This window comes from Eptesicus fuscus, chromosome 11, assembly GCF_027574615.1.
Source record: "Eptesicus fuscus isolate TK198812 chromosome 11, DD_ASM_mEF_20220401, whole genome shotgun sequence".
In the NCBI taxonomy this organism is placed as follows: Eukaryota; Metazoa; Chordata; class Mammalia; order Chiroptera; family Vespertilionidae; genus Eptesicus; species Eptesicus fuscus.
The window spans coordinates 72,578,759-72,604,052 of NC_072483.1; the positions used below are offsets into that span (position 1 = coordinate 72,578,759).

The window sequence follows — 25,294 nt, forward strand, 5'->3', positions numbered from 1 at the left end:
TGTACATTTAAAAAAAATTTTTAAACCACACTATTGTATTTGCCTAAATACAGGCAAGTCTTGTTGAAATACTGTGGTTTTGTTGAAAACAAAAGCAAAAGTTCTGATCTTTTAGAGATATGCCAAAGTACTCATGGGTAACATTATGTTGCTCAGCATTTGTTTTTAAATAGCTGAGTGAAAAAAGAACAGATACAATATGATAGCTGTTGAAGCAGTGAGGGTGTTTCCTGGACTAATCTCTCTACTTTTGTGTGTGTTTGAAAATTTCCAACTAATAGACTTAACATGCTCAAAATTGAACTTGAGTTTCCCACCCACTACCACTCCACTAATAGCCTCCCCCATTTCAGTTAATGGCAATTCTATATTTCCAATTGCTCAGACCAAAAACCTTGTAGACATCTTTGCCTGCTTTTCCTTTGTTCACACCCCCACATCCAATCAGTCCAGAAATTATACTTGCTCCATGTTCAAAGTATATTCAAAATATGACTACTTTTCACCATTGCATTGGTACCACTCCAGTCCAGAATACCATTCTCTCTCACCTGGATTACTACAATAGCCTCTTAACTGCTCACCCTACTTCCCATCTTCCCGACTCCTCAGTCCATTCACAACACTAGAATAAAGAGGAATCCTTTTGAACATAAGGTAGATCACAGCCCTCCTGTTTTAAACTCAATAGATCCCTACTCTATTCAAAGTACAAGATCTATATCCGGTCCTCATTTCCTTCCTGTCCTCATTTCTCACTATTTTCCCCCTTTTTCACTTCTTCCATCTAAACTGGCTCCACAAGCAGGCCAAGCCTGCATCTATCTCAGGGCCTGTGAAGTGATCCTTCTCTCTGCTTTCCCCTCAGATAGCTGCACTGCTCATTCCCTCATGTCCTTCAAGTCTTTGCTGAAATGTCACCTTCTCAGTGAGGCCTACCCTGACCATTTCTAAAGCAGCACTCCTCATCCTTTTTCCTTGCTTTATTTTTCTCCAGTTTTTATTACTTTCCTACAGACTATATATAATTCACTCATTTGGATTAAGTTCCGTCTCCTGCACCAGAATGGAAAGTCTGTTTCAGACAGGCACTGCTTTATCTCCAATAATTAGAAGTTTCTGGAATACGGGAAAGAACTCAGTAAATATATGCTGAATTGGTTGAAATGATCTGAATAGGAGGAAATTATGGAAAAAATAGAAACAAAGACAATGAGTGGGCAATGAAGATACGAACTAAACAAAATTCCTTGTAAAAATAAGGGAACATCTTTCATTTCTAAAACAATTGGAAGTTAAGGAAGGACAAAAAGTACTCTCCCATTTTATGGATGGAGAAATGAAGGCCTTGGGAAGCTTGTTGCAAGCTATCCAATGAGTCAATGTTTAAGCTTTCCAGAATGTTTCCAGCTGGATTATGATTCTAACTAGTGAGTCTGCCAAATACCCCTTTCTGGCACACTGCGCAGTCTTTATACAGCTACCCTAACAAAGCAGCTAGGCTTCCCTATCCCTAAAACGCCACCCGATAGTGCCACTAGCCACTAAGCCTGAGATTTCAAAGCAATCTAATTTACCTCTCTGGTTCATCCTATCGTTTCCTATTTCAGCTTCAATGGCCTGGGCTTGGAATTAAATAGGTGTCTACATGTAGGTCATTTGGGATGCTGGGAGGCAGGAAAAGATATAAATAAGCTCCCAAACCAGGATGATGTCTGAACAGGACACCAGTGCTTCCAGCACCACACATAAGCTAAAGAGGCGCTGAACCTCCCAACCCCTTACTCTGGCAGCTCAAAGTAGGGTGAGGCACACCTTTTATTACAAGATTTACAAATAGATTACAAAAAAAAAAAAAGATACACTCCCCATCCCCTCCCATGGATGGGAATGTGGGCTACCCTCCACCACAGGGGCTGGTGACATTTATCCCCACAGCCTAGAGCTGAGACAGGCTCTGTCTTCATCAATCCTTGGGCCAGTGCACCTAAATCCAGAAGCTGTTTGGAGGATTATAGGAGCTCCAGAAAGGAAGAGATCTCTTAGGTAGGAGGTATCTCCCTAAGGTTCGGGAAGCATGTTCCTGGGGTTCAAGGCACAGTATTGGAGAAAAGACCCCTGGATGTAGAGAAGGAAGGATCCTTCTCTGGCACCAATAGCAATGAAGTTTACTGGCTAAAATCATCCTGAATTGGGGGAGGAGGGCAGCTTTATACATAAATCCCTCTAGTTTCTCATTCTCAAATCAGTTGAGTTGGCAGCTTATCTCTTTTTAAACCTCCTTAGCTCTCAGTTGAGTTGGTGGCTTGTATAGTAGAAAAAGGAGGAGTTGGCAATAGGACAGTGAAGGTTGGAGGCTGGACCCCAGGAATCTGGGATCATGTGCTGTGGGCTGGCCTCAGGAGATGAATGAGTTTCCTGCAGTGTTTGGCAGAGGCAGGCCTGGGACTGTTGTGAGGCAGTAACTGACTCCCCAGAGAGAGCAAGGCTAATTTCTCACTGGCACCCAGGGACACCAGCACCTGTGGGAGAGAGAGCAGATGACAGGACATGCAGAGGACTCTCATTTGGACTAGCAATTCCTACTCCAGGAAGGGAAGAAAAACAAAGTGGGCTCTTGGGGATTCAAAATAGACTGTGTGATAAAAGAGAAACCTTGGAAGCAGAAACCTCATCAGGGGTCTATTTCCATTCTCTTTGGTTACAGACCATGAAACCAAGGCACCAAGGCATCCAAGCACTTGTCCCCAGGAAGAGGTAATGAATGCAACAGTGATAGTAAACCAGTGATTCCCAGCTGTGGATCCGGACCAGTGGGTCTTAACCTCATTACCACCAAGAATCCTTTTTATTATGTCCCCACCTGGATTACCAGAAAATCCTGTAACATATGTCACCACTATCCTATCAAATTTCTGTTCTGCATGAACCACCTGACACTACTACACTGAACTATTATAACTTGGAGATTTAGCCTTATCATAGGTAGATCTGTGACTTCATTGAGCTATTTATACACTGAAAATTGAGCAAAGACAGAATAAAGCAGTGGTTAAGAGTATGAGTTCTGGACTCAGACTCTTGACTTCAAAAGTCTAATCCTACATACTAGCTTTGTAACTTGGACAAGTTATTAAATTCTTTGTGCCTCAGTTTCATAGCCTGCAAAATGAGGAATGTAACAGCTTAAACCAGATATTAAAGGTAAAATGCTTAGCATGGTGCCTTTAACATGGTGTTAAAACCACCCTATACCTCAACATTTCCAATCTTCCCTCACCTCCCTCTCAGGTAGCCTCTGGAAAAGAGAAACAATGGTCCTGAGATCCCAGGCATTTCTCAGCCCAATGGAGCCCTCTTCCAGGTCCCTTCCCTTCTCTGTGGTCAGAGATGGTAGATGGAAAACTCATTTCCAAGACACTGCCCCTGGGTGTCCTGCTCCCAGAGGGACAAAGTGGATTTCTGGATGTTCCAATTCCTTAAAGACTATCTCAGGAAACTGTTGTGAAATACAACCCCATCATTGTGGTTCCTAAGTCCCCTGGAGTGTACCTGATGGATACAGGGCTCCTGGCCGAGGCTCCGAAGGGCAATGAGGGCGGCCTCCTTCACATGTGGCTGGGGGTCTCCGCACGCCATCTCTAGCAGCCGCTGGGGTACTTGACACTGTAACAGCTCTTCTCCCAACCCCTCAGATCCCAAGTTGCCCAGAGCTGACACGGCATTGCGCCGGATACCGGCCTGAGGATCTCTAAGCAGCTGGGTCATACAGGGTACCGCAGCTGCCAGGGCAGGTCCCAGGGGACCAGCTTGATAGGCTGCATTGCCCACAGCAAAGCTGGCACTGCGCCGCACAGCAGGGTCCTTGTCTCCAAGCCCCAGCAGCAGAAGGCTGAGCAGTCCAGCCTGGCTCTGCAGTGCCCCACGCAGGGCCATGCTGTGTTGGAGCAAGTGTCCCAGGAGCCCATAAATTCGGGCCCGCACAGAATTATCTGGGTGACCTAGGAGGCTACGCAGGGGCCTATAGGACTCATCGGAGCCAGCAAGGAGTTCTTGGATAAAGGACAAGTGACTGGGAGGCAGAACCCGGGCTGTGTGGGCCAACAGAGAGAGAAGGTCAGAGGTCAGCAGCGGCTGGTCACCTAGAAGGGCAACTGAGAGGAATGAGATGATGGTTCCAGGGGAGGCAGCCACTGTGTTCACAAACTGGTTGAGAGAGACGGGATCCGTGAGGGCCAGGTGTGTGAGGAGACTGATGGGCAGCTCCACTTGTGGCAACAGTAGATGCTGACAGCAGACCTAGGAGAAGGTGGGGAGAGGAGCAGCAAGAGTAGCTCAGGGAGAGGGAGAGTACACTGCAGCTTGATAGCTAGGAGCCCAAAATCTGGGAGAAAAGCCAAGCTATGGTGAGAAACACTACAGAGAGCTGAGAGCGATGACCCACTGAGCTCCATGGGAGACACAATGTGGACCCCAAGAGAATAAGTCCTCTCCTAGTTCAGTCCTTGCTCTGCTTGTCAAGGACCCACTGTTTAATGCCAAGAATTGCTGAGTCTCCAGCACCTAGACTGGGATGTTCTCCCCACCGAGCTCCAATGGAATTCAGATAAGGGACTGATGCAATTACCAGCCCCAGCTCCCACCACACACCTCTGTTCAAGCCTGAATGCTTTCTCCACTCCAACTCTTACATCAAACCAGATGCTCCACTCTTACAGGGGCCAAGGAGAGCCCTGGAGCTGTTGGACGTGAATTAGAGTGTACAAGGTCGTTGGCCATCGTCCTCTCCCACCTTCATGCCTCCAAAGTACCTGCAGCAGGTGGGCTGTGACTGCTGAGTCTGTTAGGTCAGCCAAGATACTCTCAAGGAGGTCAGCATCCACATCCAGGGCAAAGGGGAAGCAGAGGAGCTGGCAGACAGAGAGCACCACGACGGGGAGAAACTCAGACCCGTGAGGCCTAAAGAGGTGAGTGTGGAAGGATTCACTCGGCCTTGCTCACTCACCCTTTATTATCTCCCCATCTTCTCAAATTTCCTAGTCCAGCTCTCCTTCCCCAATTGCAGCATACCATTTCTTGCCTCATAGCTCAAGCTGTCAGCTATCTCTCTCCTGCCTTCCCCTCCCCACCCCCCACTGCAGACTCTGGCTCTTCTGGTCTCCCTCCTCTAGCTCAAACTCACGCCTGGCCCAGCTGCTGTAGGAAGCTGGGGGAAAGCAGATGCTTCAAGGTGGACATGAGGATACTTCCATGCTGAGACAGGTGGCTCAGGCATAACTGGGGCTCCTGGGTGAAGGTGGCCACAGCCAGGCTCAACATGGCTGCTACGCCTGGAAATACCGAGAATGAAGAACCAGTGGAGCAGACAAGAATCCCAGATGCTCCTGCTTCCCCATGTCTCCCAGAGCTACCATCTATTCAGTCCCTTCCCAACCCAGGCAGCAGCAGCAGCAGCAGCAGCAGCAGCAATCTCTATGGCTACTCCAGTTCTAGGCTACTCCTCTTGAAGAGGGATCAATACACTGGTCCCATAAAGGAGGCCATGCAGATGCAAAGCTACCTTGGGGTGAGATCAGTGTCCAGTCTGGCTCTGAGCTTGAGCTATGTGGACTGGACAGCGTTAGCTCCTCTTCCTGTGTAGAAACCTCCTTGGAGAGCCTCAGAGCCATGGAGAAGCGGTGCCACAGAACGGTCCACATTTCTGAGCTAACCATGTCCCTTATCAGGTTAGCCTTCCCCTGCTGGAGACAAAAATTGAAAGTAGGTGGGTGGGGAGGTCAAAGTCAGGAGTCAAAAGCCTTTTTTCCACTCCAGTCCTTGACCTACAAGGATAGGAAGTCCCAGAAATAATCCCTTTTGTTTTCCCAGCTAGGTTTTCCCTGTTATTTTAGTTCCCTTTCTTACCACATCTTAACCATGTGTATGTCTGCTGGAAACCAGGAAATTACTCTTTTCTCCCCACTGAATCCTAAGGAATGCATTTGAATAGTTCCCTTTAAAGGGTCCATACTGAAGGCAGGCGGGCCCCTTCTAAAGCCATCACAAGCATAGTAGTCTGTGGATTGCTTCTTCATTCCTAATGTCCAGCAGCTCCCTAAAATGCCTAGTTTCTCTCTCCTTCCTTTCCATCCGCCCTAAGATGTAGCTGTACCTGGGTGAGAAGCTGCAACAGAAGGGTGAGTAGGCCATCGTAGAACCCACAGCCATCAGGTGGAGTCAACCGGACCTGCAGGAGAGAGGCAGGAAGAATGCAGATCTGAGAGGCATGAGGTGGCCTCACAGCCTGTGCACCCAACTCCTGGTCAGGCAGAAAGAGCCCTTCCTCAGCCTGGTGTTGTGTGGAGAGTTCTTCTGAACTTAGAGGAGTCTTGGTTCCTGCTTATTTGGTCAATGACTAACTCTGTTCTAAAGACACACAGTCTGGCAGGGTAAGCAGACATGGAAACAATTATAGTTTAGGAAGATACTTCCTAAACAAGAGGCTAGGATGGAGGTTGAAGTTCATAGTTAAGAGTACCTAACTCTGCTCTGGCTGGTTTGGCTCAGTGGATAGAGAGCATCAGCCTTTGGACTGAAGGGTCCCAGGTTTGATTCCGGTCAAGGGCACATGCCTGGGTTGCGGGCTCGATCCCCAGTGGGAGGCGTGCGGGAGGCAGCTGATCAATGATTCTCTCTCATCATTGACGTTTCTGTCTCTCTCTCCCCCTCTCCCTTCCCCTCTCTGAAATCAATAAAAATATATTTATTTTTTTAAAAAAGAGAGTGCCTAACTCTGCCTCCTAGAGGTAGGAAACTGATGAGATTAAACATTTAAAAGACAGATAAAAGAAAGTGGAGGTAGGGAGAACATTCCAAGTGGAAGTCACAGCATATACAAAGGCAGTCACAGAAGACCATAGTGAATTTGGAAAATGGTAGCCCTTTTGGTCTAGCAGGATTACAGAGCCTAGAGGTAACAGATGCGCTCTCAGTAGCCTGCTAAAGAATTTGGACTTGATCCCAGAAGCAGTGGGAAGCCACTGAGGAATCACACAAGCTCCACATGGGCAAGACAGATTTTGTCTCTTTAATTCATGGCTGTATTCTCAGAACCTAGAATAGTGTCTGGTACTCAAGACCTATTTATGTGTTAAGTAATTACTGGTTAAACAAATAACCAAATTTTTCTTTATTGAAAGCTCACTCTGGTGGCAGTGAAGAAAACGGACTGGGAAAGAGCCTAGAAGAGAGACACTTTAGAGGCAAGTGTCAAAGTCCAAGAGAAATGATGCCTCCTTCCTTCCCTCCCTCTTTAGAAGTCTAGAGTGTTAACAACAGGTCTAAAGCCCTGACCAGTCTGGGCTCAGAGGGGTCACTTATCTGGAGGCAGAGGGTAGGAAAGATTCCTTTACCACTTTTTAATTTACTCTAGACTGGCTGGCATTTGTCTTTTCTCCCTAATTCCAGTCCTTGTTTGACTCAGAGAAAACATGTCTATGCATTATCTAGCAGATCTCACCTCAGCAGGGGCACACAGGGCATGAGTAGCTGCAGGGATCCACTCCATAGGCTGGAGGTCAAAGGTCACCCCTTGCTGTCCAAGCTGTCCCAGTAAACATGCCGCTGCACTCTGGAGAGTTAGAGGAGAAGAAATGGTATTCAGCACAAACAGAGAGGATTTAGGTCTCCATCCTAGTCCAGAAGAATACTGCATAAGCAGCTACAAAGGGGACAATGACTTCCCTACTCCCCAAAGGTTGGATGATAGAGGGAAAAGATAAAAGGTTGAAAACTCACCACAAGAGAGACGACGTGTGAATGGGTAAAGAGAGTAGCAATCTCACTGCCTAGCTTCTCCATTCTGGAATAAGGAGATACAGCAAGGGATGCAGCAGTGTGAAAGGAGGCCGGTGATTGGCCTTCCCTCTTTCTTGGAAGGCACTCTCCACCTAGGCTGCATGTCCAACTCCAAGTCACAAAGCTGGTGGGAATCCAGGTCTATTCTTTGTAGAGAAACCTTCACTCTCTATTGCAATCCCTCCTAAGGATAGGCTGTTCTATGTCAGGGTGAGCTCTGTAGGTAAAAAATTTCAGTGGAGAGATCCTACTTTATGACTCACCCAGAAGGCAGATCTTGGAGCCGAAGGACAAGAAGGGAGAGGAGGTAGAGTGTCACTTCAGTAGACTCTTCCCAATCCACTACCTTTATCTACAAAGGAAACTTAAGATATCAGAGCAACCTCTGATTGAGATGGTGGGGCCACCATGAGATGCCCACCTGTGTTGCTGGCCTACCTTGCCCTGGACCAACATCAACAATGACTTCAAGGCCAGGGGCTCTTGCCCTAGACGACGGCACAGGTGTTCACTAACGTGGCAGCAGGAGTAGAGAACCTAAGGGAGTGGGGAGGAGTCTGTTAGTGAGCAGAGCAGCACCTGGGCTCCTAGGCTAGAAGGCTCAGCTGAAAGCAGGCTAACCTCTCAACAGATCTGGTACCCACACCTCGGGGAATTAGAGAAGCTTGGCCACTTCCGCCTCTTGCTGTAAGAGGGGCCATCTCAGTTGAAAAGATTTAAAAGCAAAAAGGGGTCCTGCAAGGGGTCTCTCCCTCAGTCCTGGGGGGTTAAAAAGAGATCTGAAGTATCAAGAGTTACAGGCAGGCAGTACCTTAAGAAGGTGTAGGCACAGGATGGGATGCTGCAGACCACAGATGAGGGATGGCCTCAGTTGGTTGTTGTCTTCAGTGAGCTGATTTGCCAAATGCCGAGCGATCTATAGGGACATTCCTGAAGACTCAATCCTATTCTCATCATTCCAATCCTATCTCCAACTAATCAAGACTCTCAAACCCTTGCTAGTTACTCTTCCCTAAGTTCACCAGGAACCTCAGACCCATTCCATTCCAAGTCTTCATGGCCAATGGAGAACGAAAAGGAAGGGTCTTGGTTAGCCCCAGGTAAGAGCAGTGTTGCCAGCCAAAAGGGAGCAGAAAATCTGAATCCTGAGCCCTTGAGAAAGTATCACTGGCAGCTTCAGATCAGCTACCCTACCACATGGGCAGTTTGTCACTGAGCTCTCTAATCAAGGCCTCTGGGATTTTAGCTACATCATGTTCTACAAGTGGTAGGATCATGTGTTTCTGGAACTACAGATTAAGAGGAGGCATAAAAGCTTATTTTTCTGCCTTTCTGAGATGCTGGAACCAGCCTCCCCCACTCAGGCAATAAGAGTGAGAGGAACAAAAAACTGCAGCTCAAACCTGCTCCTTGGCTTCCCAGCAGCCAGGCAGCCCTAGAGGAACAATGCATATGGCTGCCAGTGCAGAGGAAATGGCTCCAGGCAGATCCTCACTCTGCTCCCGCAGTGGCTGGCTCACTTGAGAGGCTCCTATGGAGAAAGGCAAAGAATGCAGGGTAGGTCTAGTTGTTTTTCTCGGTTGCCCCTTCATTCTTTCAATTCAGTTATTTATTGGGCACTCACTAAATGCCAGGCACTGTGTCCACTGATGACAGTAGAAAGAGCAGAGTTGGACCTACTCAATGAGTGTGTCCAGAGAACCTCCCCTTCCCACACTGGTTACCTGAGGGTGTGTGGAAAGGGAGCTGTGGGACTGTCAAGCCACGAAGGAGCCCATCCAACACGGCCCGCTGTGTCGTCAGCAGACTGGAGTAAAAGGCTTTGGAGATGGTACAGCTGTTCCCATCCATGGCTTCACACAGAGCAGTGAAACACTAAGGGAGACAAGGGCAGGGTTACTATTAGGACATCAGAAAACTGACTAGGCTTAGAGTAGGCAGCAAGACTCCCCAGAGAACCTGAGAAAGGAGGAGGAAAACCCAGGGAGATTAGCTACCTAATTTTAAGTATTCTTCATACAGAAGATGCATTATAACTGCCTTCACATTTCAAGGACAGGAATATTAGTTGTCAGTTGTTCTTTTCTCAGATCAGCTGCTCCCTAGATGATGTTTCTCAAAGTGTCATCCGTGACCATGAGTATAAAAATTACTGAGGATTCCTGGGTCCCTCCCAAACCAGCCCTCTCAGAATTTCAGGAGGTGGGGTATCTATTCCAAACTCTCTATGCTACTCACTGCACAATGACATATGAGAAGTGCTGAGAGTGAGTCACTGCTGGCCAAAATTTACATTAGATATTAAAAGCTTTCTGACTTGAAAGGGTTAGGAATGTTAAAATAGGCTCTCAGACTACCAGAAATTGAATGGACTGCTAGCTAGAGGCAGGAAAGTAGCCCAAATATGTGTTCCCAATTACCAGTTTGCACAACCAGGCAATTGTTTATTTCCTTAAAAACGTTCCTAATTACCTTCTCTGAGATTTTCTCATTCAATCTTCCATTCCCCTGTCCCTCACTCCTGAGTCCAGGGGAGAAAACCCACATCCATACAGTTTACTAGTCCACAAGACAAATAAGGTTGGGAATACTAACTGATGTGCAAGTCTCTTCAAGAACAAATATTTCTATCTGTGATTCCCTGAAATAGGCACACTGCTTAGTGCTTCTGGGCCTTTATATAGTTGCTCTTTCTGCCTGGAATATCCTCTCTACTTTCCTGCCTATTCTACCTGGCAAACTTCTGTGTATTCTCCAAATCCTTGCAAAGGTTTTTTCCTCCTTCAGGATTTTCTTCTATGACACGCCAAGTAGCGTTAATCTTCTTCAGTGGTGCTTCTGTGTCTTACACAAAGTTCTAATGTACTTTTCACACTACTGTCCTTGACAACTTTACATCTCCCGCACTAGACTATCCCTGGTCCCTTGAGGATAGGAACTTTCTCTTACTCAAACTGTATCTGGCACACAGTCAGCATTCAACGAATATTGGATGTATTGTCTGATCTAACCCTATCTAGTCATAAGAAAGGGGATGGAAGAAACAGAGGAAGACAGAAGAGACAGAAATCTGGAAGTGGGAACAGATTACCATAAGGCTATCCCTCTGCAAAGTCTGCTTGGAGTCATCTGGTTGGGCCAGTAGTTTCCCCAACAGGTCCAAAAAGAGGTTGGAAGCTTCTTGAAATACCTGTAGGCTGGGGGGAAATGAACCCATGGTTTCTTCTCATCTTTCTACTAAAAGCCTAGACATGGTGAATGGGTCAGTTCTGAACAAGTAGGAGTAGTTTAGTAAAGGAACACATCACAATGCTCCCTCCTACCTCCTGCTCAGCACACACACAGTCTCCAAATATACACTCTCCAAGCCCTTCTCTTTGCCATTTCTCTAGGTTATTTACATCTTGATCCTTTTATTTAGTGTATAGTGACTGCTGACCCTTAAAACCCAAAAGTCTTGGGGGAAAAGTTGGAGGTGTCTCAGGGTCTGTAAGAGGATTAGCTGTACTTTGAGGGGCCAGTCAGCTGATCCCTAAACCTGTCACAAATCATGGCTTCTCCTTACTTAGCCTTTTCCTAAAGGAGAAGTAAGAATAGAGATAGAAATTGAAACCAAACTGGCCAACAGAACAAAACTGTGTCTCATCCCACCTGTCACCTGTCTGGCTCCTCTCCAGATTAAAGGTGCAGGCAAAGTAGGCCTGAATCACGGCCATCAGGTCCCGTAAGAAGGTCCTATACCAACATTGCTGCCAAGGAAGAAAACAGAGTAAGGGCAATGTAGGGGATGGAGATAAATAGAAAAGGCAGTAAAAAAAGGTATCAGCTATCCAGTCAGGTTAGCCAGACAAAAAGGGGCAAGAGAAGAGAATGTTTGGACAGAGACAGGAGATCTAGAAGAAACCAGTGGCAGCTAATGGGCTGTAAATAGTCTGAAAATGTGCCTTGTTTGGCCTGAACAGCATTTTCGAGTTTAGAATGTTACGTTTTTCAAAATAGCTCAAATTCTTTTTTCAATTTCTTTAAAACACTAAAAGTTAATACTCATCAGCAGAGTGCAGCTTTCTCAGCTTTCTGCCTGAGCCCAGATCCCATTGAACATCTCTTTATTCTGTTCTCTCAGCTTAGCTGTGGCAGGACACAGCACGAGAAGCAGAGGTTTGCCCCCAAAAACATTGAGTCTCAATCCTAGCTCTTCCACTATCATCTCCAGGACCATTTACAAGTTGGAACCTGTGTATGACTCAGTTACTCTCTGAATTTCAGTACCCTGCTCTGTAAAATGGGGTTACGAAAGCCAAGAATTTAACATTTCAAAGCACAGTGCTCTAGATATTGGGAAATTATGCATAAAAATCTGGATTTCTAGCTTCTCTTGGAAAACTAAAAGATCTGGAAACACTGGGCTGGAGCTGAGAATAGGCTATACCATTACACTGGACATGAGATCTCCAGTTTATCTATTCCCCACTATTCGCATAGTCTGACACAGTCAGCTTTTCAGACTAACATTATCTGCCTGGCCTCAGAAGGCATTAGAGTTTGCAATTCATGCTCTACTAACTAGAAAGAGAAGGAAAGAAAATAAAAGGCAATTGGGCCAAATAGAGATGGCAGTCTGAAGAAGAGAAATCTAACAAGAAACTCCTGGAAGCCTTTAGAGGCTCCCTGCATAGAGCTTACCTGCTGAACACTGCTGCTCTCCTGGCTGTGTCTGAGTAGCCTGAGCAGCAGCCCAGGGAGCCCTGCCTCACGGCAGAAGGCATACAAGGGAACAGAGTCACTGCAGCTGGTCAGAAGATGGCTCAGGACCCGGAGTGCAGGGAGGATACAGGACGCACCCTCCAGCATGTCTTTCAGGATCTGGGTGACGTGAGAGAAAGAAGTAATCAATATTACCAGAGGTAAAAGAAGAGTTCTACATATCAAGTGTCCCCAAGGAGTTGGCAAATCATACCAGATGTTCTTATTCCTTTCTTTGGGAGTCTAAAGCCCAGAAAAGAGAGAAATAGGGCAACTGTACCAGGGAAGAGGAGTATAGATGCTCAGTCATCTAACGTATAATAGCAGTGATCAAGGGAGAGGGGACGATCCCTCAGAATCTCTGTGTCAGACCCAATGCAATTCCTATTTGCTCCCTCCCTTCTCCAGCCCTTCATTTTAAAGACAAAACAAAACACACACACACACTCTGACATACACTTCTGAAAATTAAAAAACAATGTTCACAAAACAATGTTATTCAACTCTAGACCAGGGGTTGACAAACTACAACCCACAGACTAAATCTACTTATTTTTATACAGCCTGCAAGTTAAGGACAATAATATATATATTAATCATCACCCAAAGATATGTGTTTTTTTTAATATGTTTCCATTGATTTCAGAAAGAGGAAGGGAGAAGGAGGGAGAGAAACATCAATGATGAGAGAGAATCATTGATCAGCTGCTTCCTGCATACACCCTATTGGGAATCAAGCCAGCAACCCAGGCATGTGCCCACCAGTAATCAAACCCTGACCTCCTGGTTCATAGGTTGACCCTCAACCACTGAGCCACACCCACCAGGGCAAGGATATGTTTTTATTGATTGAGAGAAACATCAGTCAGTTGCCTCCCATACACTCCCTGAACAGCAATCAAACCTGCAATCCAGATATGTGCCCAGACCAGGAATTGAACCTACAACCCTTCAGTGCACAGGACAATGCTCCAACCCACTGAGCAACATTGGTCATGGAAGTATTCTATTTTTAAATGATTATTCCTTAAAGATTCTTCTTGAAAGAAGAATAACACATCAAGTGCTTTACAGTATGCTATTCACTGCTCTAAGTCTTTTCACATATTTGCTTACTTAATCTTTACAATAACTCTTTGAAGTAAATACAAATACAGTTATAGATGAGGAGACTGAAGCTTCTAGGCAGGTTAAGGAAGTAGTCAATAATCACACAGCTCAAGAGTTCAGGTGGAATTCCAACTTAGGAAGTCTTACCCTGGAGGCAGAGCTTTTTACCTGCTTCCCTACCAAGAAGTTATCCAGTACAACATGTAAGGGCCAAAAGAGAGATGCAAGGTGCCAAGGCAATTCACTGGAGAAAGAAGAGTCTTTTCAACAAATGGTGCTGGGACAATTGTATACCCACATCCAAAAAATGAACTTAGATCCCTCGCAATGTACACCTCACATTTCATACAAAATTTAACTCAAAATGGGTCAGAGAACTAAATGTCAGAGCTAAAACTAGAAAACTTTTGGGGAAAAACAGAGAAGAAAAGTCTTCAAGATTTTGAGTTTGGAAAGTATTTCTCAGATTCAACACCAAAAGCATAATCTACAAAGGAAAAATATGGTGACTGGTCTTCATCAAATTTAAAACTTGTGTGCTTTAAGTCACTCATAAGAATAAAAAGACAAAGCATACACTGGGAGAAAATATTTGCAAATCACATATCTGAAAAAGGTCTTGTATCCAGAATATACAAAGAACTCTTACAACTCAATAAGAAGACAAACAACCAAATTTAAAAATGAGCAAAAGAAGTGAAATTTCACAAATGGCTAATAAGCATATGAAAAGATGCTTAACATCAGAAATTAGCAATGCTATACTATTTCATACTCACAAGAATGGCTATAATCAAAAGATAGACAATAATACATGTTAGCAAGGATGTGGAAAAATAGAGACCCTCATTCATTGCTCTGGGAATGCAAAATGGTATAGTCACTTTGGAAAATAATTCAGTTTCTTAAAATGTTAAACATAAATTTACCATATGATCCAGCAATTCCATTTATTTGTATCCACCCAAGAGAAATGATATGGCCCAAAGATTTCCATGTGACTGTTCATATCAGCATCATTCATAAAAGCCAAAAAGTGAAAACAACCTCAATGTCCATCAACTGGTGAATGGATAAATAAAATGTAATATATGTCCATATAATGGAATACTAATCAGCAATAAAAAGGAATGAAGTATTGATACATGCTACAGCATGAATGAACCTCAAAAACTTTACGCTAAAGAGCTAGACATAAACATTGTATATACCACCATATTATTCCATTTATATAAATTGTCCAGAAAAGGCAAATCTATGAGACAGAAAGTAAATTAATGGTTGCCTGAGACTGAGGGTAGGAATGATGATTAACTGTAAATGAGTATGAAGATCTTATTGGGGAGATGAAAATGTTCTAAAACTAGATTATGGTAGGAAAAAAGCCCTGGCCAGTTAATTCAGTTGGTTAGAGCATCGTCCCATACACCAAAAAGTTGTGGGTTCAATTCCCAGTCAAGGTACATACCTAAATTGAGGGTTCAATCCTGGGTCGGGGTATGTAAGGGAGGCAACAGATGGAGGTTTCACTCTCACATTAATGTTCCTCTCTCTCTAAAATTAATAAACATATCCCCGGGTGAGGAAAAATAAATAAAATTTTTTAAAAAACTGGATTATAGTGATGGTTTCACATCTTAGTTCATTTACTGAAAATCATTTAAAGACTTTAAAAAGAAAGCAGAAAAGATGAGTTCCCAAGAAGGAAGATTACTGTGTTTCAGAGATGCAAGGAAAGGCTTTGTATGAGGGAACACTAACTATGAAAATCAATTAAGCAAAATGTTACTCCCTAAAAAAGAATCTCATTCTTCTTGTTAGCATACCTGTATTAGAAAATATTGTATACGCAATTGTTACAGCTATATTTTTTATTTTGTCAATAAAAATCTTGTAAATGTGGTTTTGCTCATTGTAGAAGTACTTACACAATGTCCTCCATTTTGCCTCGAGGCCTACAATGCCTAAAATCTTTACTATCAGAAAGTTTGCTGATTCCTGCTCTAGATGGATGCTTTTCTCTTCAGAAAGAGAAACCTGAGGGCTTGCTCTTTTTGTGTTACTAAAGCAGGTTAGCAAATCTCCTTGAATTAAGCAGATGGACTGAAAAAGAATTGGAAAGGGACAAACTTCCTTATGCCAGTCAATGTTTTTTAATGTCTCATCTGTGAAAACAGTCTCCAATCCCTTCCACAGTACCCTTCTGCCCATCACCTGCCCTCCAGCCTCATGTAGCTGACTCCGGATGCGCTGGCAAAAGTCTGGATTGCACAGCAGGGTGAGAGGGGTCTTCAGCTGGATGGGCACAGACTCAGTGGTCTCTAGCAGGTGTTGCCACTCATCATCACTGTCTGGCTCCTGAGGCACAGGGGAGAGACAGAGGACAGGAGGAGTTATAAGGTTGAGGGTAGTGGCTCCCAATCTGGGGGATCACCAAGTACTAGTAACTGCAAGAAGCCAGTAACTCCTTTAGCATAGATGTATTTTTTCCAGCTACCAGTTTAAAAGGTATAGCTGACAGCTGGTGAGGGGTCTTGAAAATCTCTTGGAGAACACTGACATGTGTGCATAAAGAGATACCTAGAAAGATGTCCATGGTCGCATGACTTATAATACACACAAAAATAAAAAAAAAATTGGAAATGTCATACAGCCAGTCAGTAAGGGAATACTAAAGAATGGCACATCCATATTAGGAAACATTAAGAAGTTATTAAGAAAGCTGTTGCCTGGCAACATGGTTGAGCATTGACCTATGAACCAGAAGGTCACAGTTTGATTTCCAATCAGGGCACATGCCCGGGTTGCGGGCTCGATCCCCAGTGTGGGGCATGCAAGAGGCAGCTGATCAATGATTCTCTCTCATCACTGATGTTTCTATCTCTCCCTTCCTTTCTGAAATCTATAAAAATATACTTTTATAAAAAGAAAAAGAAAACTGTTGTACTGAGGATGCATCACTTATATAGTCTTCCTACCAACAACGCATAATTTGAATCTAATCAATTTGAGGAATACTCTGTAAAATAACTGGCCTGTGTACCTCAAAATTGCCAGTCATGAAAGGCAAAAAAAAAAAAAAAGAGAGACTAGGAACTGTTCCAGATTAAAGGAGACTAAAGAGACAAGACAACTAAATATAGCATAACAACGGATTAGATCGTGCATCAGGAAAAAAATTTTTGCTATAAAGAACATTACTGGAGCCCTGGTCAAGTGGCTCAGGTGGATGGAGCATCATCCTGTACACCAAAATGGTTGCAGGTTCAATTCCCAGTCAGGGCAACTATTCCTAAAATGATTCAGAAAGTTGATATGTTCATATATATGGAAAGAGAGAATCATAAAGCAAATTGGCAGAATTTTAACAATTAGTGAATCTGGGTAAAGAATATATAGGAATTTGCCGTGGCCAGTGGCTCAGGTGTTTGCAGCATCATTTCATACACCAAAAAGGTTGCACATTTGATCCCCAGTCAGGGCACATATGGGAGGTAACTAATTGATGTTTCTCTCTCATATTGATGTTTCTCTCTCTCTCTCTAAAATCAACAAAAACATATCCTCGGGTGAGGATTAAAAAAGTAAGAGTAAATAGGAACTCTTTGTGGTATTCTCACAATTTTAAGTTTGAAATTATTTCAAAATAAAAAAGTGAAAACCCTAAAAAAACACAAAAGATTGAGTAGAACTATATGTTCAGATGTAGGATGATCTCTAAAACAGATCATATGGTAAAATAGGCACGATGCAAAGCAACATATATATGGGATGAACTCAATAATGTAAAAACAGCCAAACTATATATTTCTATACTAGAGGCCCAGTGCACGAATTCATGCATGGGTGGGGTCCCTTGGCCTGGCCAGTGATTGGGCTTATAGGGGCCAGCGGGGGCGGGGTGGAAGGGGGCGGGGGAGGGGAGGGACCGCAGGAGGTTGGCTGTGGGAGCACAATGACCACCAGGGGGCAGCTTCTGTGTTGAGCATCTTCCCCCTGGTGGTCAGTGCACGTCATAGCAACCAGCTGGTCATCCAGTTTTAAGGGGTTGCTTAGGCTTTTATATATATAGATGTGCATATATATATAAATGTACAGAAAGTTTGGAAGGAGACAGACGAAACTGATAGCAGAAGATACCTATGGGGCCTAGATGAGGCTAAAGAAGGACTTTCATTTTTACTTATGTATTCCAATTTTTTATAATTACATATTCAGATAACTGGGCAACTAAAATCTATTAAGTTAATAATAATAAAGCAGTTTTTAACACACGGGGAGCTCATACTTGGAGCGTTGGGGATCATTGTTCTAGAAAAACAACCACCCAGACCCATCATCCCATGGCATTGACAAGGCCAAGAAGAACCAACCTCTAGGCTCACCTCATTTTCTAGGTCTACTGCACCAGTGCTCTGCTGGCCGGCCTGTGAATGCTCTGGCCTCAGCTCTGGGAATGCTCGTTCACTATCCTCAGTGATCCGGTTTTCCCTGTCAGAGGAAGCGGAAGTAGAATGAATTACAGAGCTTTGAGGCTTTGAGTTTCTTAACTTGTCCCTCCCTCTAAGCCCAGGATAGGAATGAAGAAAAAGCCATGTAGGATTCAATAGAGGAGACCTTCTAAAATATGACCAGGACAGGATAAGTTGACCACTAATTACACACACATTCTTGACTGCCCTCCTACTTCCTTATACCTTGGCAGTTTTCTTTTCTTTTTTTAAAAATATATTTTATTGATTTTTTACAGAGAGGAAGGGAGAGAGATAGAGAGCTAGAAACATCGATGAGAGAGAATCATCGACCAGCTGCCTCCTGCACACCCACTACCAGGGATGTGCCCGCAGCCAATGTACATGCCCTTGACCGGAATCGAATCTGGGACCCTTGAGTCCGCAGACCGATGCTCTATCCATTGAGCCAAACTGGTTTCGGCGGCAGTTTTCACCTGTTGCTCCCAACTCAATCTTCTCTTTTGTACTGAGATAATTCTTGCCCTTACAGTTAATGTACAACTGAGCCATAGAGAAAGGAAAGTTCCTATGTTTCCTGACAAATCAGGCATGTATCTGGAATTAGAATTTAAGAACCCAGGACTCGCACTGCTAGGGCCCTGTCCCTATAAATCCTGGCTCAACCCTCCTCACCGAGGTGCAGGGGGGGCTTCTCCAGCCCCCCACTCAGCCCAGCTGCTCTTCATTTCTGAGGCCATGATGTTATCCAAGAAGCCCGGTTCCTGAGTGGACAGAGGGGTCGTGCCAGTAACCACCTTGATGGTCCTGTCTTCCTGCTCCAGGGTAGGTCCTGTATTCTGGTGTTTCTGTGGGAAGTGGGCAGGAGACACTGGGTGCCACAGGCCAGTACAAATCCTCCTATTTGTAGCCCTTTCACAACCCTAGAAAGCCACTCTCCTTCTCAAGAAACCCCAGTCACCAGCCTGCTCATACCCCACATTCACCACATATTCCTACACACCTTCTGCTTGGCCTCCTCAGCCATGAGCTTACGGGCTTGACGCAAGATGCGAGATCGATTGCCCTTGGGGGCCAGTTGATATGCCTGTTGGTCCTTGAGGACCTGAAGTTCTGGGGGTAGACGACTGGTTAATGGGGTGCCCAAATCTGGGCCTGCTGGTTCAGTTATTACTGCAGGGAGAGAAGAAGAGGAAGACATGATCATACTAGAGCTCCGCCATGTCCACTTGACCAGAGACAATTTCAGTGTCTCCAGACCATTTGATAAAGTGACAAAGATGGAAGAGGGTTGTAAGGGAGGTGGCAAAGGTTAGGCAAAAAGCTAGGAAGGAAGTTCAAGGTGGTGGGGTAAAGAATATATTTTGGATCCAGATGCTGAAAGAAGGTGGGTAAATTGGGGAGAACACTAGGGAAATGCAAAAGCCCTGGGAACCCTAATGACTCACTAGTGACACGGCCAGCAATAAAGGGGTGATGTAAAAGGTCTGGCCAGGACAGGCGCTGCCGGGGGTCTTTGGTGAGCAGTCCCTGCAGGAAGTTCTGTGAAGAGAAAGTCCCCCATCAGCCTTTACTTCCGAATGGGCTGCCTCTAACTAATCAGAGCCTGCAAACCAAGACTCCAGGGTCTAATCTTAGACCCCACCAGCTGCTCTTGATCACACCCTCTTTAGCCCTATCCGTAGGCCTCATTTCCCTGGATGAAATCATAGAACTCACTGCCTCGTCTCCTAGGGTACCCCAATCCCTGTCCTTGGGCATTCTAGAACCCCAGAAAAACAGAAACCTCAATGTCACCAGCTTTGTGAAGAAGTGAAAAAAAACTAGAAGAAAGACAGAGATATCACCTGCATGATTATCTTCAGAAAGCAAACATACAACAGAGTCCCAAACTGCTCACTTTGCCCTCCCTTTGACTGCAGTTTGTTAGGAACAGATGTATCTATGGTTGAAAGCACACACAAGTCATTGTGTAAGATGTGTTTGGGAGCACTCAAAACCAGAAATCTTTCAGCAAGACTTCAGATGATGGAGAGGTAGAAAGACTGTTTCTAAAAAGGGTACATCATTATGAGGTTTCCTTGGGGAAATCCTCAATTGGGCCTAAAACAGGAATAAAAAGTACTAGATTATGACCACTGTTCTAAAACAAGGTAATTAGTATGCCATGGCTCTGGCTGGAGATAACTGCATATCGGCCCCAAGGGAGAATAAATATCCTATGTATATCACTCACTTCAGTTTCCTTTGTTTAGATTCTCTTTATATATATATTATTTATTTTAGAGAGAGGTAGAGAGAGGGATAGAAAGAAACATTGATGAGGGAGAAACATGGACTGGCTGCCTCCCACATGCCCCCCACCGGGGATCGAGCCTGCTACCTGGGAATGTGCCCTGACTGGGAATCAAACTGTGACCTCCTGGTTCATGGGCCGCTGCTCAAGCACTGAGCCACACTTGCCAAGCTAGATTCTCTTTGATAATTACTTGGGCCTCCCCAAACTGAGTAGTTTGGAAGAAAACCTGTCCCTTTTCATCTTAGATAAAATTAAATTACATGAGATTTCACTCTGGGAAAAAGCTGCATTTAAATTCCACTGAAAGTCCAAATCTTACCCTAGATAAGAAGTAAAAAGGGTCCACTCTTTTTCCTCCCTCCCTCCATACCTCCTTCCTCCAATCTACTGAGACTTAGCTGCAAGGAGCAGGCACCACCTTTCTCATTTTCCCCTAATCACCAAGTTAGCACCACTAGCTCTGGCCATTTGGATAACTAAAGATTCCTTCTTTCAAGAAGAGGACTGAAAACTGTGTTTGCAAAGCTAGATATCATCTGATAGAAAATAAGTGGAATAGAGGGTATGTAAAAAGACCAGTATCTATCTCTGGTTTCTTAAAAATCACCTTTCCATTGTGACAAAAGATAGCCTGGCCCAAGGAGAGGCTGCTATTCCCAAGTATGACATACCCTCCCAGAATAAGCCCCTACAGTACAAAAGCAAGACAGCTTGGCCCAGCTCCTGCAATAATTCAGTAACTGCAAAGTCCTTCCCAACTCTGGAAAAGCATTTTTAAAAAGGGAACAGAGGCAGGGGGAGATAGGTTTCTAATGCAAAAGTAATCTCCCTTTCTATATTCCTTACCTTGAAGCAAGGACTAATGGTTGGGGGCCAGCGCACAGGGTCCTTGAGAATGAGGTTGACCAGTTGAAAGATGCTTGTGGTATAGAAGGGAGGGGTGCCTACAGCCAGCTCATAAAGTATGCAGCCCACAGACCAGAGGTCTGCGGTGTGGTCGTATGGTCGCTCTTCCACCAGTTCTGGGGACATGTAGAGTGGTGTGCCTTTGATGGATGTTAGCACCATTGTATTGGTGCTCATAGCCCGGGCAAATCTGCAGGTGATGGAATGGAAATGTAAAGAGAGAAGACAGTCAATAAAACTAGACCTGGTCACTACTCCCTCTCATTGTGTGAGATATCCCAAACCCAAACAGAGCACCCTCCAAAAGACCCAGCAGGAGTCCCAGTCTGCAGCTCAGGTTCTAAAACGAGGACCATGTAAGCCAAGCAAATGGTCTAGGACTGACTGCAGAACTGGAAGCAGAGATGGAAGGTCAGGCTCCTCACCCAAAGTCACAGAGCTTGATGCCACCACCCTTGGCAAGGAGGATGTTCTGAGGCTTCATGTCTCGGTGGAGGATACGGTGGGAATGCAGATAATACAGGGCCGACACTAACTGGGCAGCAATGGCTTGAACCTAGGGATCAGCCAAGTGGGAGGAAGAAAGAAGAGGTCAGAGGAAGAAGCCTGATCAGGAGCCCAAAGACTCCTCCCTAATACTTACAGCTGATGTGATCATCTCTTCCCTTTCTTTGAGCTTCACACAATACCTTCTATAGTTCTTGCTCCCCTATTCATTCATTCTTTGATTTGTTCATTCACTCATTCAAAGAAAATTTATTGAGTCTCACTAGCTGCATGACCATAGACAAATTATCTTGTGCCTCTCAGATTTTTCATCTATAAGATAACAATAATCAAATCCTCTACCTCACAGGATTATTATGAGGATTAAATGAGTTAAAGCATGTAAAGTAATATAATGCTCAGAATGGTGCCTGGCATTTAGTAAGCATTCGATATGCATTAGTTGTTATTAAGACAAATCCCTTTTTCAAAAGAAGTAATCAAAGAAATAAGACAGACAAAAGGAATAAGATGATAAATTACCAATGATGATGAGTGCTCATAAGAAAATACAATGCTGCAACAAAAAGCCCTGAGGAGGGCCTACTTGCTAGAATACAGGAAAACGCCTAGAATAAGTGTGGCTGGAAAATGTGTTCAACCAAATCCCACTGCTAACCACTATGTCTTGATGGTGAATCTTGCCTTAACCATAACCCTCATACCTTCCTGCCCTCTCTGGTACCACCACACTCGCCCTTCTTCCCTAATGGCACCCAATAACAATAACACTAATAATAGCTAACTACGTTGACTATTGTGTTTCAGGAACTCTTTAACCATTTTACACGAATTAACTCATTAATCCCCACAGTAGCTTTATGAGATAGACATTATTATTTCCATTTTAAAAAGAAGAAACAGCCCTGGCTGGTGTGGCTCAGCTGGTTGAAAAACTGTTCCATACACTGAAAGGTTGCAGGCACAAACCCATGTTGAGAGTTATATCCCCAGTTGGGGTGCGGGCAGGAGGCAACCAATCAATGTTTCTCTCTCTCTCTCTCTGTCTCTCTCTCTCTCTCTCTCTCTCTCTCCCCCTCTACCCTCCTCTCTCCTTCTAAAATAAATTATTTTAATTAACTAATTAATTAAATAGAAAGAGGAAACTGAGCACAAAGAGGTTCAAGTAGCTTACCCAAGAGGATCCAGCTAGAAAGTGGCAGAGCCAACCTCTGTATTCAAAGGTTTTGGCTTCACGGTTGATATACTTCACTGTCACACCACATGGCCTCTCTATACACCCAGACTCTTATATTTTTCTCAGACTCACAGTGCCCTCAGCTTTCCCTGCCAGTCCTTTACCTAAAGACAGTCAGGGGTAGGGAGAAGTTTGAGCCTGGAAACATACCTGGTCTTCAGGAAGTTTTCCATCATCTTCCAGAATCTGAAAGAGCTCTCCCTCAGCATAGTCTGTCACTACCACTACCTGAAAGGCAAAGGCAAAGACACTGATGGCTCCAGAATTATGCATTAAGGTTGGGAAGTTCCTAGGACCCTTCTTCTTGGGGAGAGGTGACCCCAAGCCAAAATGCACCTCTTTATCAGTCTCAAAGCTATCGAGCATATGCACGATGTTGGGATGCCGCAGGCCCCGCATGATTTCAATCTCTCGTTGCAGATTCCTCAGCTCTTTCTCTGAGCGTCCCAGTTTTGGAATGAACTTCAGGGCCACCACCTGTTCAGAGGTAAGATGAAGAGTCAAGGCCTAAACACACCACTGAAACTTTAGCCTGAGAACTCCAGAAGTGAGACTTTAGATTGAGCAATTGTCATTATAGCTGCTAGTCTCCCACTCCACTCTCCCCATGGTACTGTGCCCTTACCCAGCCTTTCCTTCCCCTTGCCCTAGGACAGAGGTCGGCAAACTCATTAGTCAACAGAGTCAAATATCAACAGTACAACGATTGAAATTTCTTTTGAGAGCCAAATTTTTTAAACTTCTTCTAACGCCACTTCTTCAAAATAGACTCGCCCAGACCGTGGTATTTTGTGGAAGAGCCACACTCAAGGGGCCAAAGAACCGCATGTGGCTCGCGAGCCGCAGTTTGCTGACCACGGCCCTAGGAGGAAACAGTTTCTGCCAGACAGAACCCTTTGGTGGATTATGGGACAGGTGTTCTGATCAAAGTAAAAAACTCAATATTTAAAGAATTTAGAGGAAATGGAAGGAAGGAAAAAAATGAAGAGAGAATAGAGTTCAGGTGGTTTATTTCTTCCTGCATAGGATAAGGATTAATAGTAGTGATAATATTTATTTGTTGTATACCAGGTGCCAGGCACTGTACTAAGTAATTCAATGTAACATTACATTTAATTCTCAAACCCCACCAATCAGATACTATACTATCTTCACTCTCTAGATGAGGAAACTGAGACAGAGAGAGGTTAAGTAACTTGTCCAGTTCTAAGGCTAGAAAGTGGTAGAGTGAGGATTTGAACCCAAGTAATCCAATTTCAGAGCTCACACTCCCTAAGTATGAAGGAGTCAGTGTCTTAGGAATACAGGTTGGTATGAATGCTTCCTTTCTGGGCCCATTTTTCACTGGAGTTGGGGCTGTGGAATCCCAACCAAGAGAGAGCCCTCTTTTTTCACCACCTGAGCACTGTATTTTCTCCGACCCTTGTACACCCTCCCAAAAGAGCCTTCTCCGATCATCTCCAACACGTGGTACTTTTCCATGACAGAGGTTTCGGGGTTCCTCAGAAGGAAGTTGAGATGGTAGTAAAGAGCTCCAGCTCCACACAGTTCCACACATCTGGGAAGCCTGGTTGGCACATGGAAGGAAGGTTCATGTTAGCCACCTTGCTTTTTCCTCTTTTTCATAATAATCCAGGCCTCAGACCCATAGAGTGCAGTGAATGGGAAGATGAAAGCTTAGAGCAAATAAAGCGTCTCTTGCAGTTCTCCCTCCTTTTCAGCCTCCTCGGGTCCCCAACCCAACCTCGCGCCCACCTATTCCCCGTCTCCTTTCCCCCTTCACCCCTTTCAGCCTCCCCCAAGTTCTTGCCACCGCCAACCTCCTCAGCGACCCCGGCCGCGCCCGCGCCCACACCCCCTGCACGAGCTTCGCAGACCTGAGCTCCGCTTCACCCCCAGCCCAGGAGCTTCCAGCTCCCCAGGCCGAGGGACGCCGGCTCTGGCCTCAGCCCCGCCCCCTCAGGCTGCCTGCACACTATGCCTGACTTAAAATTCTTCCCGACCCCCGCTGCCGGTCTTCTAAAAGACTCCTATTGTTACCAGTCGTGCTTGCTACAACCAGTCAGAGTCCAGAGGTCAAAGGCGGTCAGAGGCGTGGGGAAGAAGGTGGACCGTCCTTGGGCACTTTTTAGGGCACTTCCGAACCGCCCCTTGGCTATCAGGACCCAATAAAGACCCAGAGTC

The 25,294-nt window shown here is 44.9% G+C and overlaps 1 protein-coding gene across 2 annotated transcripts; it reads right to left on the reverse strand.

Moving 5' to 3' along the window:
* Window positions 1–1,800: 1,800 nt before the first annotated feature.
* Window positions 1,801–25,258, reverse strand: STK36 (serine/threonine kinase 36). Of its 2 annotated transcripts, none has more exons than XM_054722871.1 (27): window positions 25,151–25,258; window positions 24,509–24,677; window positions 23,447–23,587; window positions 23,261–23,338; window positions 21,792–21,922; window positions 21,307–21,556; window positions 19,610–19,703; window positions 19,165–19,334; window positions 18,837–19,009; window positions 18,075–18,180; window positions 15,904–16,047; window positions 12,520–12,699; window positions 11,488–11,585; window positions 10,928–11,033; window positions 9,561–9,711; window positions 9,240–9,367; window positions 8,648–8,752; window positions 8,275–8,373; window positions 8,100–8,188; window positions 7,777–7,840; window positions 7,499–7,609; window positions 6,152–6,226; window positions 5,561–5,741; window positions 5,183–5,330; window positions 4,812–4,959; window positions 3,553–4,299; window positions 1,801–2,522 (listed from the first exon to the last, which is right to left on the reverse strand). In XM_054722871.1, exons 2-27 carry the CDS (start codon window positions 24,590–24,592, stop codon window positions 2,379–2,381), a joined length of 3,945 nt encoding a protein of 1,314 aa, XP_054578846.1. In that variant the 5' UTR covers window positions 24,593–24,677; window positions 25,151–25,258; the 3' UTR covers window positions 1,801–2,378. The 2 variants fall into 2 exon arrangements, with proteins under 2 accessions (XP_054578846.1, XP_054578845.1); XM_054722870.1 differs by lacking the exon at window positions 25,151–25,258 and adding an exon at window positions 24,988–25,044.
* Between the last annotated feature and the right edge of the window lie 36 nt (window positions 25,259–25,294).